We start from the raw sequence: 21406 nt of genomic DNA on the forward strand, positions 1-21406 counted from the left end.
TTGATTAAATTTTCATTCATTAACTAGGTGAGCTACTGAGTAACTGAGATCCACTCAATTTTTTCATAAACTAAAAAATTTCAAATGACTGCTATCTGGTCCTTTAAGTCTGATGGATTACATTTGGGGGACATTTGGTGACTGAGTAAAGGAGATTCTATCAGAATAGAAGGGATTTGATCACAGAGACAGTATTTTTAAGAAAATACTGTGATTAAAGCCTTGATTATACATCAAAAACAAGTTGACTCTGGCATCCTTAGATATTATTTCCAGAACATAACCTGAGGTTCCATGGCTACTCTGTACTAGAAACCAATGTGCCTGAGTACCTGTTACATGCAGTGAGAGTGTGCATTTTTGTATTAAATTCTGAGAAAAATAACACATTTTAAAATCTCTCACACTATATTGAAAACATTATGAAGAGTAATGATTTGAACTCTTGTTACCAATTTTTATAAATCCTCTGAATTGCAACACAGTCAAGTAAGACAATCATTTGGGAATACTTTGTGGGAATTTTTAATGAGGTACTAAACCCAGTTCAGTTTACTATGCTCATACCTACAAAAACATTCTAAGTTTTGTTGAATGGCTGTACTAAAAGAGTCTCTGCTTTAAGTGCAATACAGATAAAAGTATAATTGAACTCAAAAGAAATACAATGCAGAGTTGATGTCATTATCTGAAAACTCATCTGTATGATTTCAAGGTGAGTATTAAGCATGTGGTTGAAGTTGGAACAGTAACTGACTATGTGAAGAACAAGCAATAAATTCAGCTGCTGTATTTTACCTCTCAAGCTCATAAGTTAACCGGCTGGTTTGTTCAGCTGACTACGCTTTGACTTCATTACACCCACAATGACTGTACACACACACACACACACACACACACACATCCACACACACCACACACCCTTTTGCTTCATTTTCACAAGCTCTGAATTTAAAACCAAGGAGAGTCAGTCAACACTTCATCAAGGAAAAATATCAGTGATAAGGAAGTTGCTACAACTTAAAGTATAGGCTTGAATCCCAGAGCAAAAATAATGCATGAATTTGCCAATAGTGTGGGCAACTTAATCTGAATGCAAAGGGGGAAAACCTTCTGCAAATACAAGTTTCATAGTAGCTAACCTGGACAATCCTTCTTGTTCGCATTATTACCAATTTCTGAAGAAAGATGAAATTGTTAGACAACTGAACCACACAGAACTTGGCAAGGATTTATTGGGTCAAAAACATAGCCATAAAAGAAAAATACCAAGATGGGAAAAACAACAGATCTTATCAGGGGCCAATTTTCTTATTAAAGAAATGCATACTTTGCAAAGATAATACAGTTACATGGCAACTTTACAGTCACATTGCAGACCTGTGATTCCCTAAAGCTGAAGCTTCTCATAGTAAATGAAACAGATTGGGTAATTTATGCTCATGGAGGGAAAAGGCGTGTTGGGCAGGTGGTCATGGGCTAAAACCAAACTGGAAGAACATCTAATTTTAGACTCAGTCACCAAAGAAAGTCATGTTCCTTAAAAACCACAAGGCTAAGTTATGCAAAGGAAAATGCCAGAGGGGCACTTATCCTTGACCCGAAGCTTCTCCCAGTGAACACACTTTGAAAGAAGATAGGACCTTCCAAGAAGGGGTGTCTTACCTTTCATAATGTCGACGGGTGCAGGTGGCAGCACTGGTACTCCCAGGGTTACCGCCTAATTCATCATAAATATGTTTCCATTGACGGCGGGCTGTAATCTGCAAAAATGGCAATGGGAAATTCAATCTTGCATCATAGGAGACTCACAGTGCTAGACTTTAATATATATGCAACAGCCATGAGAGAACAGTCCGTTCTGGAAACCCAGAAACAGAGAAGTCCAAATGAGTATATGGGGAAACTGATGGTATTAAAATGAGAGCTCATGTTCAGTGTTTTGTTTCACCAGAGACCTAGGTAAAGAGAGAGACTCTTTACCAAACACACTTGTGTATCATCTGATTTTTTGAGCTATGTGATATTTTGCCTACTTCTAACACTAAATCAAATTATGCTACACACTCATTAAAAGAGGCAAGTTGGTTATGGAATTTACAGTCCTCTCAGCCTATATTTATGCCAACTCCTCTAACCATCACACAAAACCAAAATCTGAAAGTGTGCCTGCCACAAGCTCATTACTTTTATTCACTTAGGCCAGGAAAATGGACTGTTGATCAAATGCTATGAAAACTAACATATTTCAAAGTTCACATGTTGTACATATAGTTGTGTATATGATTGAGTTGGGTGAATAAAAACAAACAGCTGTATGGCATACTATGGCTTTGTTTTACTTTTTTTCCTTTAATTTTATTTTGTACATAAATTAGGATACTACAAAATAACAGATGCATGATCTGGCAAATGATTAACTTGGGAAACCACGTCATTGACTACATCCTAACAAGTCTGGTGTTTCCTTGAAACTGGGAAGACAGCACAAGTTCTAAGATCCCTGTGAACATTCTATACAGGGTTACAGGAAAACTTTGTTACTGGAATGTGCTGGGGGCAGGGAATGCTGAAGGTGCCAGTGGCATTTAATACAATCAGAGTAGGGTTTTTTTGAAAAATACCCACTGAGCTGCCAGCAAAGTTCACTTAAGGGCTAAAGGCAGCAATCTGAGGGAGAAAAATCATCTCACTTTGCAACCAGGATTCCATAATTGTGATCAAAGGAGGAAAAGAGTGTTTAAAACTATGGTAGCATTTCCATTTCAAATAGAAGGAACCCCCTCATTTCCATAAACCATTCTCAAAAGGTTCAAGTAGGAACTCAAGACAATGTGAGTTCTACATTGTTCATTTTTCCCAGAAAGCATTTTTGGAGTCAATGTGCTTCAATAGTTCTCATTAGAACACATCTTACATCAACTAGTAGGTATAACTGAAAATAAAATCTCCTTTATATGTAGCTTTGTTTTATATTATAAAAAACAGTTTCCAGCTCTTTCAAGACACTGAAAATACATATTTTGGTAATTATATTTAATTGCAATCTCCCTTCAACCTTCTTAAGGAACATGGTTTCAGGTTGATTTATTTGGGATCTGTGTATCAAGGAAGAAGAAATGAAATCCCCTCCCTAGTGTCTCTACTATTTCCAACAGCCCTTAGAGGCCCCTTGAAACACACCTCCATATTCTTCTCACTCAGGATGGGATTTGCCCTGGGGAGCACCACAGAAAACAATCTATCATGTCCCTGCAATTACTTCAGAAGAAACTATCATTCATCATTATTTTTTATCTCTCTGTGCACTGTATTTCAAATTTTACAGTTTTAACATCCATGATACCACTTAATCCCCTATCAGTCTAAGGCAGATGATAGGAATCTCATTCATAGATGAGGAAGCAAGAATCTGTGAGGTTGCCTGACTTGCTCAAGAGGGCACATCAACAGAGGGACAATGCAAGGAATCATACCCGTGTGTTAGGGTCCCAAGAGTAGACTTTTCCCTAATAAGTCAAAGGAGACCCCATATCAAAATAACCTGATAACCCACTCACGCAGCAGAGGGATAACACAGAACCCATGGTTCTTTGAAGATGAAGACATGGAACACAGAGAACATATTTAGAAATTGCAGTATCCACTACAAGTTCTAGAATTTGAGCTTTGGATCTCCTGCGAGTTGGGGGAAATAGCACAGCGAAAAGGCCAGCAAGAATCTACAGGGGTGGGTGGGATGCCTAGTGTGAAACTTTAATTTCTTAAATATTAAGTAAGACTGGCTCTCCCTGGTGGTGCAGTGGGTTAAAGCACAGCACTAAGAAGTTAAAGCCACTTCCGCATGAGTTTGATTCCCGTCTGCCCCGGAGGTGACCACATGGTGCAGCAGACCTCTCCTGACCCGCACACTGCTCCTCTCAGCACTGTACTTCGTTGATCTGCCTGTTCTGCTCCCCACTCTGTTTCTGGTGAAGCCTCCTGCCGCCCCTCAGTCTCTGGCCTGTATCCTAATCTTTATGCACAAACAAATAAATCTTAAAAAAAAAAAATTAAGTAAGACTATGGTTCCTTCCATCCTGGCCACTATATCTCTATTTAGAACAGAAATTTTGTATAATATGCACCACTGAGTCATGGATACGTTCCAATTACATGACATTTCATCCACATATCTTAACATTGACCAAACATGCACTGAATATCTTCTATTTGTTATATACTGTGTTAGCAGTTGAGTTGCTGAGTTGCAGCTATGCTAACCCAACACCCATGCTAGCTTTGTTCTGGTAAGAGCCACCAAACCTAAACATATCACCAACTATATAAACATAAGGATACAGATTGTGAGAAATGTAATGAATAGGAGGCAACTGGTGATCGGGATGTTTTACATGTGCAAACAGACCATGGTCCCTTCCGCAACCTATCATCTAGACTAGAGAAGACCTCTACAACACTTGCTTATCACAGAAATGAAAAAGCTTTAAAAATAATAAAGTATCAAAATGAGGGGAAAAATCCTTCCTCATAGTAGGATGGAAACTGGCATCAGGAAGCCAGCATCAAGCACCACTCATCCTTAATAAGCCATGTGCAGCTGGCCAGGGATCTGTGCTACCCCCCTGCAAGTAGGTTCTGGTGTTTAAACACAATTTTTATCAGTGAGGGATCATCTGGAGCAAAGACAGGGATGATCCTTCAAGGAAGTGGTCTTTCTGTTTACTGAGCTCCCACTGGCTGGCCTGGATGAATCAGTCCATTTTGAGATATTTTCTTTCCACAGGAAAGTCATAAAATGTGCTCTTTCCAACTGCTAAATGCTTTTAAGTACATAGTTCTCCCAGGTACACATCTCTATTTTGTGTGCCCAGATGTGCTTTTAATTCAAACACTGACATGAGTTCTAAAGCAGGAAATGTCTAAACTTCCCAATTGTCCAAACAGAGACCCCCTGGGGGGGGGTCAGAGGCTGGTAAGGAGTGAGGAAAGGCCATGAGAACTCGTGCCAGCCCAGCTACTGGGGACCGTGCTCACACTGGTATAAATGTGCTTTCTGCTGCGATATGCTCTCTTCCAGCCCATGATGCACTTCTGTAGGGTTTTTATTCCACTGTCCGATGTCCTCACTAGGTATGTATTAGCATTAAAGCCCTATCTGGGGCAGAAGCAATGTCTGCCTCTTGCTACCTAGCTCACTCCTTATTGAGCTCGAAAGTCTGACATCTGTGGGGTTAGTTCAATAACCTCTTCCACAACAACCTCAGGTCTTCTGGTCCTGCTCATGTTTCAACCTGACTTCATTATTAGTTTAGGGCTTTTAGGGATATAAAGAATTTCTGACTCTTTGTTTACTAAGGAAAATAGCCAACTTCATTTAAGCAGTTATTTCTCTTGGATTATCTTCTACTATCATCTTCTTCAAGGTCTCCTCTTAAGTGATAGGGACACATGACATCAGCCTGTCTCCTCTGCCAGGTACAGAGGCAGGAGGTACCAGAGGAAGATGAAGGGTCAAAGCAGGGAAAAGAAAAGAAAAAGATGCTATTGATTTCAAGGTCTCATCACTTAGCAGGAAACATGGCCTCATACAAGTAGTCATAAAACAATATGAAAAACTGAGCAGACCACACCCAAGCAAAATACAACAATCTAAGTGTGTGTGAAATTTCATCTCCTTTTAAAGACACTCAGCAGTTACTTCCCCAGTGTAGTAAAGACCCAAGAAACTCTGAGAAAATCCTTCTACTCCAATTACACTCATAAAGTTTTATTGCTTATGAATATCATGGTTTCCAAACTGCTCTTTAGGACGAAGGTGGTGTTGTAAATGTGGCCTAAAACTAACTCTTCATGATGTCAATGCTGGCCAAAATGTGGGTCCAGGACAGAATCTGTCTCTTCCACAATTTCACTTGATGAAACTATCCTGTCATTTAGAGCAAAAAACAAGCAAACAAACAAACTCTGGAAAACTCTTTTAACTCAAGACACAGGCTTGGGGCCTTGATTTTGTGCCCTTTGAAGTTGCAGGAATGAAATGATCTTCATATTTTCACAGTCTGCCTTGGAAATATCAATCAGGACTCTTGCAGGACATTGCTTCCATGGCTTAAGAATGTGTAAGAAGTAGGAAGTCAAAGGAGCATCTGCCTGGGTTGCTGTGAGAAACAGCCTCTTTCTCGGGACACCTTGAGGGTGGACTGAATTCAAGGAAGATGACTTTTTTTCCTGGTAGTACTCCAGGAACTGGAGCCTTTTAAAACTATATGACATCATCTTTGGCTCTGAGAATTCTGAATTAAACAAGAGGCTTTGTCCAGAGAACTAGGGTTAGATTCAGAGGATGTCTTGAAAGGATGTCAATGTCAGAATTGTATGTCAACATCTAATCTTTCCCGAAAGACAAGTGACTCGTTCCATCCGAGAACATGGCCCTGTCCCACCCATAGGAAGAGGGGCTGAGAGCTCACATTCTTACATTCTTGGAAGGCATCACTTGCATGGTCCTCTGTTCCAGGATAAGATTTACTCAAGACCCATATCCCTACTACCTTCTCTTTAAAAATTGCCTCTGACTCACCCATCAAATGTTAGCCAAATGGAAATCACTTAAGCAAACGACTGCAACATGCTGTATCCTAGTAATTCTCCAAGCTACTCTTGGAGCTTTAATTACTTCACCAGACACTCAAGTGAAGGCCTCAGCAGCTCATCAGCAGAGCTTTGTCCAGTTCTGTCTCTTCAACTGCAGGTGACCCATACTCTACAGTGTTTGGAAAAAGAAGCTGGAAATTGGACTGTAAAGGAAGCGTCCTCATTGCCAGCCAATCAAAATGCCATGCCACTATTTTTAGGAAATCAAATGCACTCAATACAGTTATGATGTCTAAATCTAGGATGCACTATGCACATTTCCAACAAAGGCAGATGAAGCAAAAGAATTGAATATCACCATTAGTCAAATGCTATGAAAGCTTAAAATAAAACTTCAGCTCCTCTTTTACTCCCTCTCTTTTTTCTTAAATTCAATTTGAAGCTTGTGAAGCACTGAAATGAAATAATCCATAATCTGCAATTCAAACCAGAAGGTTTGGAATAGTTTATAACCACAAACAAAAACAATCCAATTAAGATGGCCTCTTTTTATAACCAGAAGGAATTCCAGAGAGATGTCTTTATCCAATCACATGTTAACAACAGAACTACTCCATCTACAAATTTTAAACTTGCAATTTTTAAATATTGCTGAATATTTACATCATCTAGCTTCTTTAATACTGTTTCTGAAGTTCATACATTTTTCTTCTCAAGGATCAGATGAAGTCTCAGCTAATGATTAATATCTCTGTCATGGCTCATGTTTGGTACACAGCGCTGAGTGAATGAAGGTAGGTTATTAGATCCTCCCTCTTCCAAAATATCACCCAAAAGATGGAAAAAGCAGGATCCATAAGAGACTGCTGGGAGTGGGAGGCACACACAATGGTCATTTATGAAGGTCTTTCCTGCCAGATATACCACGGAAGTAGAAATAATTGTGCACAAAATTCTCAGCAATTCAGAATCTGAAGAATGCCATGGGACTCCCATGCAGCTGATTAAATTTCCTTGTGCCTCAGTCTCCTTATTGTAAACTGAAATTATGGACCGGAGCAGGGAAAGGATCTTTTTGCACAAGGTCAATATGTGAAAAATAAAAAATGTCAGGGTGCCACACTTTGCCTCACTCCAAATGAAAATAGCTTATTGAGTTGCAACTTGAATTACCACTTTACCAAATGGAAAAACACTCATTGGAAACTATTTTATTTTAAGCCAAGGAAATGTTGGTATTTTATCATGTTTAGTAACAGTGCGAAGACAATCTTCTAACCTTTGATAGCAGATTTAGGCAGGAGCTAGGAGCCAGAGGGTCAACAGGATAAATGTTAATCACTGTAACTGTTGGCTCTGAATTAATATCACCTGGATAGCTTTAAAAAAGAAATTCTTTGATTTTCAGATCTATACACCACACACAAATTCAATCTCAGTATAAAGGCCTAGATACCTACTCATACTTCAAAGTTGCCCACTGAAAATTTGAACCCCTGTTCTAGAATAATCTTTGAGAACTGCTATCTAGAATATTCCAGAATTGCTTTTGAGCTTCAAAGGACAAGTCTATCCTCGTTCTGATCAGGTAATCTCACAGATAAACCATATTGTGATGACTACATAAATCCTCAGACTTTGGATATCATTCATAGATCTCCTGAGCTGTCTGAATACTCATTAAACATCTCACAGTTCTATCAGTCAAAATATGCTGAGGAAAAAAAAGTGTATTCTGCACTTTGGCAGTTCATAAACTTAAATGCAGAGGGGTAATGGCAAACTTACATGTTTGTAAGGCCAAATGTTAGTAAGTGTAAAGATTAAAAAAAGAAAGGGAAGAAGAAAGAAAGGACAGAGGGAGTGAAGAAGGGGAAAAGGGAAGGAAATAGCTCACCAATTGGACAAATTCAATTTATGCCCCAGAGACATAGATTTTATAGTAAAACAGGTCTCTTGGCTCCATCCTTCTCTCCTGACTCCCTTTCACGGTCACTTGTCCCAGTTACCTAGTCATGCCACTTTAAACTACTCAAACTCTCTATTATGCTGAACTTTATTCTCTCTTCCCATTTTACTTCCCAGTTTGCCATCTAATTCCTGGTAAAAGCCATGGTAGTTCATGCCTAAATTCTATCCATTCTCGAAAATTCTGCTTAACTGGCATCAAGGCCATAACCTTTTCTTTCTTCCTTCATCTCTAAGTGACAAAGGGCTTTATCTGAGTAGAGCACTGATTTTTTTCCCATCCAGTCCTCTAATTATAATTACCCCCTCTCCTGGTTGGTCAGCCATGGGGTCCATGAGTGGGCTTAGATCCTTTGGCATTTCCAAGAATGCCCAACACAAGGCTGGTAGGCCATAAGAGACCTAGTAAATATGTGGTCAGGTAATTTGCTGATTGTGTGGCCATTCATTCACGTATGCAACAAAAGTATAAATACTCCTTGTTCTGAGAATATAACAAATACCCTGAACTTATCAGAAGTTTCTTTTTTTACTTTCTACACCAACTTGCTACTACATAGGGAAAAAATCCTTGTGAAGATACAGAAGATACAAAAGCAGGAAAAACCGATTCTGCGAAATTTGCTGGCACTCTCCTATCAGTGAATAACAAAAAGTTCCTGGGTTTAAAAAGACATTTCATGATATTGGGTAATATCCCGTAACTTATCTGCAGCAACAGTTCATAAAAATATGTATTCCTATTCTTAACATTAAAAGTTCTACTAAAAAGTCGAGGCTATGGGGTTAACTCCTAAATTTATGATACTAACCCTAAATAAATCATCCTCTTTTTTCGCATGGATGAAAGCTATAATTAGCTCAAGATTTTGCAAAACTATGAGTCACAGTGGCAAGCAGTTGATCTCTCTGTCCTATCAACAGACCCAAGGAAGTAAAAAATACCTCATTTATTTTTACATAAAGTATTTGTAAAAAAATAGTCTAAGCTAATTCATGCCTTTGAAATGCACTTTAAAATTTTGTTCATCTGGGTATGATTTTTCCTAATAAATACACATGTATGAACCCATATATGAAACATTTTACATACACATAGTCACATCAAAGATCTTTTTTGTAAGAACTCAGGGCAGATAAGCTCCACAGTAATACAAGACTATCTGAATTTTATAATGCTTGCCATCTTCTCCCGCCCCAAGCCCCTGATATCTAACCATTATATCAGTTTGTGGAACAATATGCTATATCTAGCAAGAAACACAACTTATTATGTTTGGGTTAAAATTAATTTCATTTTCTTGACTCTGTGTCTCTCACTGTCATTTTACTATAATACAGACACATCCCAGGTTACTTTGTAAGGGAAGAAAAACAATTTCTTATTCAATTGCAGAAGAAACTGCACAACTTAATCTGATCACTGTGTGGAGGAGAAAATATTTCTAATGACGACATCTTCCTATGTTGATTGATTTTATTACAGATGTCACCTCAGTGTGCTCTATTAATTCAGCTCTTTCTTCTTAATTCAAGATTGTAATCTTAGATTGTTGCTCCAACATTTTATTGGTTCAAAATACATGCTGTAAAAATCCGTGGCCATCAAATTTTCCTGTTGGCTAAAAATAACCTATTCCTGTCAGTTAGAATTAGCTGATAAAGAGTGTCAGAGCCTGTTCTGAGTAAGTTTGATAACTTCCTGTTTATGCGGCAGTGACCCTTGTCTAATAAAGCTTCTTTGCCCCAGAATGCGAGGAGATTCTGCTGCATTCTATTCCTTAATGGCCAATACTGATTACTTTTGAAAGCCTTTAATACATTTCCCATATTAGACATGAACAGATGTCAGGTATGTTGCCAAGGGAAATTTCTTTTATGCAATCTTGGCTTGTTGTACAATAATAGCCCTTTCTCAACATGGGAAAAAATTACAGACCCAACTAATTTCCCTGACAGGGGAGAGTTACATATGTTTTCCACTTGTAGTTTTTACGACAAGTTTACAATTTTGCCAAACCTGGAACTAATTGGAACTGTTTCCAAAAGCGGCCCAATAAACCCCAAAAGTGTAGAGCCATTTGAAAAGGCAGCCAGAGATAGTTTGCTTTCACATTTTCTCCATTTTGGTCAAAGAGGAGGGGAAAGTTAAGATTGCAAAATTATTTCATTTAAGTTGCTTAAACACTTACTGTTTCATATCCTCCCAGTTTTTGAGCAGCTTGAAACATAGTCCAAAGGTTAACTGTTAGAGGGACAATAAGTATTTAGATAAGCATTGCATTAACATATTTCCAAGAAATGTCAATTAAAACATTTTGTTCTGTTTCGTTTTGATTTTTTTCAATGAGAATGAGAAAAAAGAAATACTGACGTACCCCAGAGAGCAACGGTCTTAGGAAACAATGTGCCAAAGGGCAATCAACAACAGGCTGTACTATTACCACTTAAAACATTTCTTAAGAAACATTCACAAATAGGGAAATCACTCTCCTTCTAGGACGGAGGACAACAAAGTTCTAGTCCTCTTGCCATCAGCCGCCCAAGAGAAGCCAAGTTGCAGCATCCTCGGGAAAACTATGGGATTTCAAAATCGGGGTTGGTTGTGTTGAACTCTTAGAAAGAACCATTGATTAAATGGTACTGTACAATGCTTCCCTCAGATAAGGACTCTCCATCATCAATAAATAATAGCCCCTTTAGTGTATGATTACCTTATCAATCAAATGTCTGATGGCAGTGCTGTATTAAATATTAAAAGGCTTATACCATATTCCACCAACACATGGTGCCTTGCATCAGTAGGAAAATAAATATTCACACTTGAGGCAGCCGTGATACAACAGATCAAAGGGAAGGAAGATCGTCATTCACAGAGGAATCGAGTCATGAGTCCATTTAGTACCTTCACGTGCCCGTGTGATGTTGAAATATATGGATATTTTTAAAATGGATTTCCCTTTGCAGGGTTTGCATATGTTTATGCTGTTAAACCGCGAAGAAAAATTGCTAGTCACCCTATTCCATTCTACTAAAATATCATGGAATGGGATGGTTATGGATTTGGTTCTTTTACAAGAGGGGGAAATTGAATTTCAAGTAATCCTTGGTATGGGAAATGAAGAATACATTTTTTTTTTAAAGGCTCTTTGACACAACATGTTCGAAAAGCTTCATTGAACCCTGCACTATTTCAAAGCTATCTTGGCCTTGATTTAATCTGAACCAATGCATAATGCAACAAAGCTGTTCATAGTACATTAATTTTACTTCTATTTCAAGCAACCAGTTTTCAGACAAACATTGTAATCATTCGTAGTTATATAAGTTTATAATGGCTGCGAGTGTTCTCTTGCAATCAGTGCCAATTGCTATTAGGTATGTAAATTGTTATGTAAAACATACAGGTTTGACATTCTTCATCAAAATGACACATGGTTTTAATCTAGGAAGATACATTTGGGGAAAATACTATTTCAAGCCAGGGGCTCATTGCTTTGTGTGCCACGAAATCCAGAAGCAAAATATATATTCAGTTGTGAAATCAGGGCAGGATCTGGGTTTCTTCTCTTATGTGGAATTCTGCAAGGCTATGAGTTCCCTGTTCTACTTATAAACATGATGACACTTGTCAAAATGATTCAAAATGGGGACCTCAGTTCAAATTTGTGTGCTCGCTTCCTCTGCAGTCAGGGTTTTGCTATCACTTAACAAATTTGGGGCTTAGGATGTATGTTTTCTCTGTGATTGTTTTGTCCACCTTTTCACGTCCTCCTTTTAAAAGTTGTCTTTTCACAGGCAACATCTGTGCCTGATAAAGCTACGTCATATTATTATCTCAGAGGCAAGGCGTTACAGACACTCAAGATTGACAAAACAGAAAATGAGAAACTTTCAACATGTCTATTTCCAGTCATAATCAGTGGATTCAAGCCTAAAAATATCTCACTGCAACTGTCCCAGAAGGGAACAATGTAGCGGAAAGAGGCAGGGAAAAAATTCCTGGCTTGGATGATTCGGGAGAATTTAGTATAAACAGAGCATCATCCCCAGATTAGGATTTCAACATACTCCTGAGTCAAAATTATTTTCCAATTCAAAGAATCTGAGCACTTTTGATATTTCAGAAATGAAAACAAGTATACTTACTCTGTTTAAAACCTAAATAGGGTATTCGCTCTATCGGTGTCTTCCTTTCTTTCATGTATTTATAAAGTGACACCAGGAAGGCCTGCTCATCCGCTCTACACTCGTCACCAATGGCAACCTTTGGTTTTTCTTCATTTGAGACTTTTTTACAGTTATTATGGTTATTCTTCGGCTTGGTCAAGGCTGACCTGGCCTCACATTTTACCTGGAAAAAGGAAAAATTGCCACATTAAATCAAGCCCAGCCCAGAAATGCTTACAAAGCCATAGCGAGTGACACTCAGTACTGAGTAGATAGGAAGGGTGAACCTGTAAATTTCCATTGCTCTGAAATAGCTTTTTAGAGGCATCACTGGATATGAGTTGTCTTAAACTAGGGAGGGGGGGTGATACATTTCTGTAAAAAGCCGGATAGTAAATATTGTGCCTTTGGGGGCTTCAAGTCCTTGTTGCAATACTCAACTCTAGCAGCAAACACAATGTGGGTAGTCATGTCCAATAAAACTGTACATTAACAGGGGCCATGGGCCATGGTTTGCCCAACTGTGCCAGACTCTTCTAGAAGCGTTACCAGTAAGTTGAGGTGAAATCAAAATGGGTTTCCCTGTGGTGGGACCATTCTTCTGCTTCTTTACATAACTTTATTTTCCCTAAGGGGCTACAGCTGTTAATATCATTGAAGCAACCTGCCTTCTTACTACATAGTTGATATCAAAATGAAAGAAAGGTTTATTTCTTCAGAGTAAATTTTGGTGCTGTTACTTTTTTCCAGCAACCTGGAAAAAATATGTCAATGCCAGCAGATACTGGCATGGAGGATGCCAGCAAGCTCCTTACTGTCACCTGAGGACCAGATCCTTCCTCAGCAGGAAATGAAGGTCAGGCTCTTTAACAAGGGAGTCTTGCTTTTCACTCAATTCTGAGAATATAATAGATGTTAACTTGCCACAAAGGAAAAAGTCGAGGTCAGCGAAAAACCCAAGAAGAGTTAAGTGAAAAGCTTCACAATTAAAAAATAAATGGCGTTAAGTGCCCAGATGTTCTTCCTTCCGTTCTCTGGGTGAATATAGACCTCAGGATAGAATGGCTAACCTAATGATCCCCCTCACTGCCATGTTCTACAAGAGGCCTTTGATGGTTGTTAAATATAATGCTAAGTTGCTGAGCTATTTTAATTGTAAAAGGGGGAAGTACAAAGGGTCAAACTTGGAGTTCAAGTGCGCCCGTGGGGAATGTGTACATTCCAATATTCTTTACATCTCCATATCCAACATCGAAGAGAAGAGGGTAGTGTTAGGGAAATGTTATGAATCAAAACGTCCCACATATTTGACGTTTTCCATTTCAGATTTCTGACCCCTTTTTCTTTCCTTTCAGATTCTTCCCAAACATGAAGAACATAAAAGGCTCTACTTATTTATTACAGCGATTTGTATCCTCAGTGAGGGTTTTCTTTATTGGTTATTCCCTCAAGTGAACATGCTATTTAATATCTTTAGACTGGTCCTAGAAAAATAAAACTTCCCATACAACTTATTCAACTGGGCCTTTGATAAGATTTTAATTTTTAAAAGGCTATGGAAGTGGACTGAGACCCTTTACAAGGTAGAGATTTTACTTATGACATTTTAAAATGTTGGTGGTTTCTACCATTTTACTAAGGCAAACATCCTATAAAACTTCATTTTGTCATTTTCCACAGCCAAATTTTACAGTTGAGTCTAAAGTTCTGATGAAGTCTATAACTTAATGGCTTTTGAGATCATAAAATCATCCCTGTTTCAAACAGTATTGCCTATCCTCAGGCCCTCAGGACTTTGTATTTTTTGAGCGCTTATTACATAGCCAGGCTCTTCCTAAACATTTTTTTTTAAATGTATTATCTTCCTTCATGCTCACAACCCTAATGAGGAAATTGAGGTACAAGGAGGGTGAGTAATAAATACAAGATCACATGATCATGTACAAGTTAGTAAGTGGTGAATGGAATCTGATCCTGGTTTCACTCTAAGGATTGTGGTCTTAAACACTATACTTCACTGACACTCTTACAAAAATATTAAATTATAACAGTTGTGAAGACACATTTCCAGTTAAAAAAATAAACTATCTTATTACTAGGCATTACAAAATTCTCAGCTTAGAAATGTGATCTATTATAGAAGAAGTAAAAGATAAAACGAGGTGGTTGCCCTTATTAAAGGGCTTCCTCATTCCTTCTATTGTATATTGAACAAAGGGAAGGAACCAAATATCAGTTGAGTACCTCTACTGAGCCAGACCCCACATGGTGAGATTCACAAAGTCTATTTAATGTCACAGGAATCATGGAAGGGAGAAATTGAGTCATATTTTAGAGCTAGGGAACTGAAGCTGAACAAAGTTACATATTTTGTCATTTACTTGTGAGAGCAGAACTCTGGGTGTAGAGCTTAGGTCTGCTTCACTCCCAAGTCTTGTACAATCAGGAGTAGATGTAAGGTTTGCATGCAAAACAGACTATCTTGGATTCATAGTAGAAATGGGCCAACTATCTATATTCTTAGGTCAGAAGTACCAAGTTAACAGTATATGAGGTTTGCCCCTCAGTGTCTAGACAGCTGCTTAATCTTCTGCCTCACCTGTGCAGAAACATCTAGAAACAGAAGGAAAGAACAGAGAGGGTGCACAGGCCAAGTCTACAGACTGCCTGTTTGGGGACAAAGGGTCCAGATAAAACCAAACTGTTCCCTGGGGCCAACTTCTCTGTGAGAAGCAAACAATGCTTTTCTTGCTTGGACTCATTCCATACATTTCTTCTGTTCACATACGTGAGCCCTTTCAGATATATTATGCTGGTCCTGAGTTGGGCCAGGCAAACATCTTTTTCCATTTTTTTTTTCTTTCACATTTACCAAAAACAATCTCAGCATTTTAATATATGAAATATCAAACATGTGCTAGTCTGTGGCTGACCTTAACAAAGTTCAACCTTTGTGACAGTTAATTACTAGATCTGTTTTCCCTACCTGAACACCTTACACATGTTGAGTTCACTATGAGTTTTGGGGTTTACAAAGTGATTGAACGAGTGCTAATTAAAGAATCCACATTTAACATCTTCAGTGAACCATCACCTATTTGACATTAACTGAATCCTTTCCCTGGATTGAGTTATAACTAATCCAACCTCAACTGGAGCATCAAGATGTGCTGAGCCAGCAAGCAAGAAACCGCAATCTAATTTGAAATGGTCACTAACTTGCTAAGAGACCCTCATTTTCTCTCTTAGGACAGTGCAAAGAGTGAGTTCTGGGGGGTAGCTCTGAGGACCAAAGATGATGAAAATACCACATTGGTGAAATATTGGAACTCTATCTTGTGATGTAAATAAAACAATTTATTGCATACCATGGTTTCCCACTCTATGTTCCTTGTAGAACACAAACCTTCCCTTATAGACTTCTGCTATCAGAAAGTGCTAAGGGAAAAGTCATCTGCCTTCTATCATTATAATCTTTTCATTAAACTAAGAAGATTTCTCTAATGTAGATCACTAGTTAAAAGCATTTGGGCCCCAGATTCTCTTGCTGTAAAATAACTCAAGAGAAACTGAAGGCTTTAGGTTGAACACATTCATGACATTTTTAGAGAAATGAACACATTTGTGACATTATCAAAGATCTGGTAGCCTCTTCCCCATTATATGACTTCTGTTGTCTTTGGAAAACCATGAAATTCTCTGTCCCTTAGGAAACAGTACCTTGCAAAGCTAGTATAATGTTTGTACTGAGACAGTACCACTTTAAAGGTGGCAGGCAAATTACCTCTCTTCACAATTCACACACAACAAACCCACTAGGTGCTTACTCTAAGAACTTTGTCCTGTGGTGCTACAGGAAGCTGATACTTGTCCATAGTTAGAAACGGTCTGATTGAGGCAGTTTTTAAAAGAAACAATTCATAAGTCTTGGTCATAAAGTCAAACTACCACCTAAAATATTACCCGTTCAGCAGAAGATCAGATGATCATAAGCCTACAATCTCAACTATAGGGTCTCTTAGGAAAAAAACAAACACTTTAAGACAGAAATGCCTATTTAATTACTGTCCTGGCCCCCATGTGGCCAGGGGTTATTAGTCATTCTGTAATGATTTTCCATCTGTCTGTTGGGACCAACACACAAGACACAAGCCCACCACAGATATTCCTATCTACCAGTATCTCTCTTCTAGACGATGTGGCTTTGCTAAACTTTTTAGAAGCAGCCAAAACAGACTGTAATCCGAGACTGAGAAGAGCTGGACTTTCAGACAAGTCTCCAGTAACCAACTGCTGTGTGACATTCACCCATTCACCACTGATACCAAAGTGAAAGGATGAACCTCCTTCTTAGTAAAGATTCTGAATGGCACACAGATAAGGTGGAAAAGGTCACTCAGAAAACCAGGCTTGGCTACAGGCCCTTTTAGGAGGGATACATCCATGACCATCCAATATAGGGGAGCAGGCTCCCTTTCTTGTCAGTTTTGTGGATCCTACTGTGAGTCATGGCCTGCTTTTGATGGAAAGAGATATTGGAGGTGCTGTTCTTAAAGACTGTGCCTGAGTTTTGTAAGCCTCCTGGAGGTGTACTTTGGTAGTGACTCCAAATGACAGGAGAGGGAGCTTCATCCTGCTGGGCTCAGGTACAGAATATGCTGGGGTAAACACATGATGTCACCTCAGAGGTATGGGGCAGGATGCCAGCACAAGACTTTGGCAGCACAAGCTCTGCTGAATGTTATGATCCTAAAACCTCGTTGCTCGATTCTGCAGTATCTTGCAAATCACATCACGGGGAATAAACTGTTCCTGCTGATATATCCTTTCAAGACCATGAAAGCTGAGGCCCTTAAAGGTAGTTCTAGGATCTACATGTCCGAATTACCAGAAAAATATCATTCTTGATATCCATATGGACTTACAGAAGGTTAAATTAGTAGAACAAAAATAACTGTAGGGAAAGATGGATTTTTTTTTTAGCCAGAAAATGCACACTTCTAGTGGCTCATCTCTTTATAACCCTTTGCAATCTTGGTAGCATGAAGAATTCCCAATTAAAAAGTCTTCAGAATTTCCTGATGGAACCACCATCCCTGGAGATGAAATGTATAGATTGCGACTGTCTAGGATTTGCTTCCTGACACTGGGAGGCAGAGTGAAGTACATGGCAGTGCAAGAGGAGACTGTCAGCACAGTGCTGATTCATGCTTTTGTCCATTAGAATCTTCCAAGTTCCTTTCCAAGTTCCTTTAGAATAATCAAAGCTTCCATTTTGGGAAGTTTAGCTGTTGGATGGGGAAGCGTGGTGTCAGCTGAAATCCTGAATTCGGGTCCTAAAGTGGCTATTGCTGTCTTTGACACAGAAACAACACCTAGATACAAACACTCGGTAAAAAGGACCATGGAAATCTGACCCCAGTTCACAAAAGCCAAAAAGATAAGTCTAAAAATATGAAGTGACACTTTACCCTTCCTGGTGCTAAATACCTCAGACAGCCACTTTCAAGACTCCAAAGAATGTGAAGGCACAATGGGCCCAGGCTCTGAATAAAGTCTAGAATTTTAACTTCCATTCTGCATTCACAGAAACATAATTTAAAACTTATAATTGTATATATGGGTCTATGTATGTATACATGTAAATATTTTACTATCGTCTTTAATTTTACTTTAACGCAAATTAGAGGTGACATTGAAATAAATATAAACTAGAAAGATTGATTCCAGTCATTTCCAATTTCATCCTCTGTTAATCTCTGAAACATATTTAGAGAACATATTCTGAAAGATGATGGTTCAGCCAGTCTATTTTTGACACAAGCAGAGTAAACTATGTCATTGTGTCACCTACTATGAAATCTCTGCCTCAGTGACGTGGGCGCATAATCATCTGTCCTTTACCCAACAGGCCAAATTGGGAGGTGGAAAGTCTTTCTGTTGTCTAATCAAAATGCCTACACTTCCCCCAAGCTACAAGGGGAGGGAAGAAGGGTGGCTGGAACAGACACAGCAGAGAGCTGTGAATACCAAAGTCAGATTCTGAATTGAAAACTACCAGCAAGACAGAAGATCAGAGAGATAAAAAGAACTAAAAAATGCAGCAAAATGAATAGCATGGGAGGAATGACCATACCTTGGCAATGACTTTGCCATCAGAATTGCTGTTTGAATCTTTAACACCACTGAATGAATCTCTTCTCTGTGGGCATGGTTTCTTTTTGCGTGGTCTGCCTTTAAGATTTGGCGCTGAAAACAAATGGAGAAGAACAATTGAGATATATTTACATTTTCATAGGTTTCCTTATTAAAAAACGAGAATCTTCCTACAGTCCTCCCCTCCTATTGTTCAGAGAAGTGTACACAACTGTGACACACACCCTCATTTATGCATCTTTCTCTGTCAAGCAAGCCTCTTGGTAGACCATACACTTCTATCTTCTCCCAAGTGATCTATTATACTTTAACATTTATGTAATGTAAGAAAAATGAAGCTCTTAGTTTTAAAGGATGATGTTAAAGAAAACACACTTCCCCATTGTTAGAAAAGAAACAGGTTGTACTAAAAGAGAACCCTGAAACAGAATCCAAAAATCATTCTTTGTTTTTTGTTTTGAGTCCTGTTTTCAGAAACCTAAGTGATAAGCCAGCCCATCACAGAATTACAGCAACATAACATTTGAAAACATCTCTCCTTATAAGTGAGGACCTGAGCACTACTTAAGTTATAGTGAAATAGAAATTTCACTTGTAAAGAAATTGTAAACCATTGTAAAGAGAGATATTCATGATAACAATCTGAAAAATATTACTTATATTTACTAATAGGCAACCAGCACCTTTCAAATCTCAACAAATCTGGCAAATACACCGAAGTCAGCCTACTCTCTTATGTTTTTTTTTTTTTTTATGAAGATCTTAAGGGTTATTTAAAATAACTTCTAAAGATTATCCTGAAGTTAGCCTGATTCTGTGGAGATTATACATTTTAAAGGCTTAGACAAGATGCAAATCAAAGTTGTATTTCATCCTTGATGTTAAGCTTTATTCTCTATAAGATCCATAAAGAAAAGGGAAGGGAGGAGGGGAGAAGCTGTTCTTTACTGAGTGCAATGAGTGTCCGGCATCAGCTTTCACATTTAACTTCATCAATCACCCAGAGTTAAGCACAATTAAAACAAACCAAATTCATCCAAAGGAATGAATTATACCCCAAGCAATTTCTTTCAGCTCTTTTAAGGTAGCCACACTTTCATTACTTTAAAGTATGATTATGACAATGCCAAATCTAAGCAACTCAAGCCCTCTTAACTGCTAATCTTACTTAAGTCACACCGTTAACCAGTGGTTTGCTGACATTTTACATTATACTCATCTGACAAACACAATTAATCCCACTAACTTGATTTCCTACTGTGGAGATCAGTTTTGCTGTTGGTAAAACTCAAAAAAAAAAAAAAAAAAAAGCAGAACTGCCTTTACAACCGTGTAAAAGTTTGGAGCTCAACTGCCCCCTCCCAAATCCATTTTCCTCTCATTTCCCGATTTGTTTGTCTGTAAGTTCACCGTAGGAAGCCAGCCTGGAATTATCAAAGGCAAACAAGCTCACAAACAAAAATCTAGCAAAGAGAAAGTAGCGATTACCCATTCCAGTCGACAAACATCTGCCTGATGATGTCTGTGCTCATGAAAGCTACAGCATGTCAGCATGTGACTGCTTCCCGGCCACGTCCCTGGAAGTCTGACTTGACTTGTATGTCAGCTTCCCTCTGAATGCAAGCCGTGAGGCTCAGCGCTCTGCTTACAACTCCCCTCCCCCGGCAGCTCCATTACTCATGTAAACACACAGCAGTGACTAGCACGGAGTGTGTGGGATGAGCTCTGAAGACTTAGCTGGAGTTGCCAGACTGGCAGGGAGGGCTCTTTTCTCTCCACCTCCCCGCGCGGGGCTGGTGATTTCATCCAGCCTCTTTTGTGGATCCTGACCTCCTGTTGCCATGACAGAGCCTAATGTCACCTTCCCTGCGCAGCGCAGGACCTCAGCCTGGAGCCAGGGCGTGGACTATTTTGGTTCAGAGTCTCTGTGTAGCACAGAAGTGTTTCCACAACTGACCCAAGTGCTAAGTCTGTAATGACCGGGAGGGAAGAATGTACTTTCATGTCCCTAATCAAAATAATAACCAAGCAGCAAGCCTGACAAAAACAAACAGAACTTGGGACTGGTCTGAGATATTTCACCAAAAGAAACAAAACAATATCGAGTCTGTTCTAAGACTTGCTAGTATGATCATTTTGGTAAAAAGCATTTAGCCTAAAAGGCATTTATTTCCAGAAAAGCTTTCAAATCCCTGAAGGCCTTTTTAGATCTAGAGAACTTGCACTGAACAGGCTGTTTTAAATAAAGGCAAAGGTTCCGGGAACTGACAATAAGTCATCTCCAACTCGGGTCTATTTTCTTCATTCTTTGAGCTGTTTTCAAAACCCAGAGAAGCACATGTCCTTCCCCTGTGGATTCTGAGAATTACAAATTTAGAACAGACTAGCACCTAATATTCTGGTCACTCAAACTTAAACACTGAATGAAATTTGATCAAGAAAGAGGGGAAAAAATCTTTGGCTCCTTCTAAGGCAAGTACACTGATATTTCAGATCAGGTTACCAAACTCTACCA

At 38.8% G+C, this 21406-nt stretch overlaps 1 protein-coding gene across 1 annotated transcript in view; it reads right to left on the reverse strand.

The window, feature by feature from the left end:
* ARID5B (AT rich interactive domain 5B (MRF1-like)) overlaps window positions 1-20659 on the reverse strand; it is a 44446-nt gene extending 23787 nt beyond the window's left edge. The window contains exons 1-5 of the mRNA XM_004680865.2: window positions 20380-20659; window positions 18872-18984; window positions 12715-12919; window positions 10758-10810; window positions 1666-1763 (exon numbers count right to left, since the gene is read on the reverse strand). Of these exons, the coding sequence (XP_004680922.1) occupies window positions 1666-1763; window positions 10758-10810; window positions 12715-12919; window positions 18872-18984; window positions 20380-20383 (473 nt within the window). The 5' untranslated portion in view covers window positions 20384-20659. The remainder of the gene's footprint in view (window positions 1-1665; window positions 1764-10757; window positions 10811-12714; window positions 12920-18871; window positions 18985-20379) is intronic.
* Between the last annotated feature and the right edge of the window lie 747 nt (window positions 20660-21406).

Source organism: Condylura cristata, unplaced genomic scaffold (genome assembly GCF_000260355.1).
Source record: "Condylura cristata isolate star-nosed mole 26May11 unplaced genomic scaffold, ConCri1.0 scaffold00011, whole genome shotgun sequence".
Taxonomy (NCBI): domain Eukaryota; kingdom Metazoa; phylum Chordata; class Mammalia; order Eulipotyphla; family Talpidae; genus Condylura; species Condylura cristata.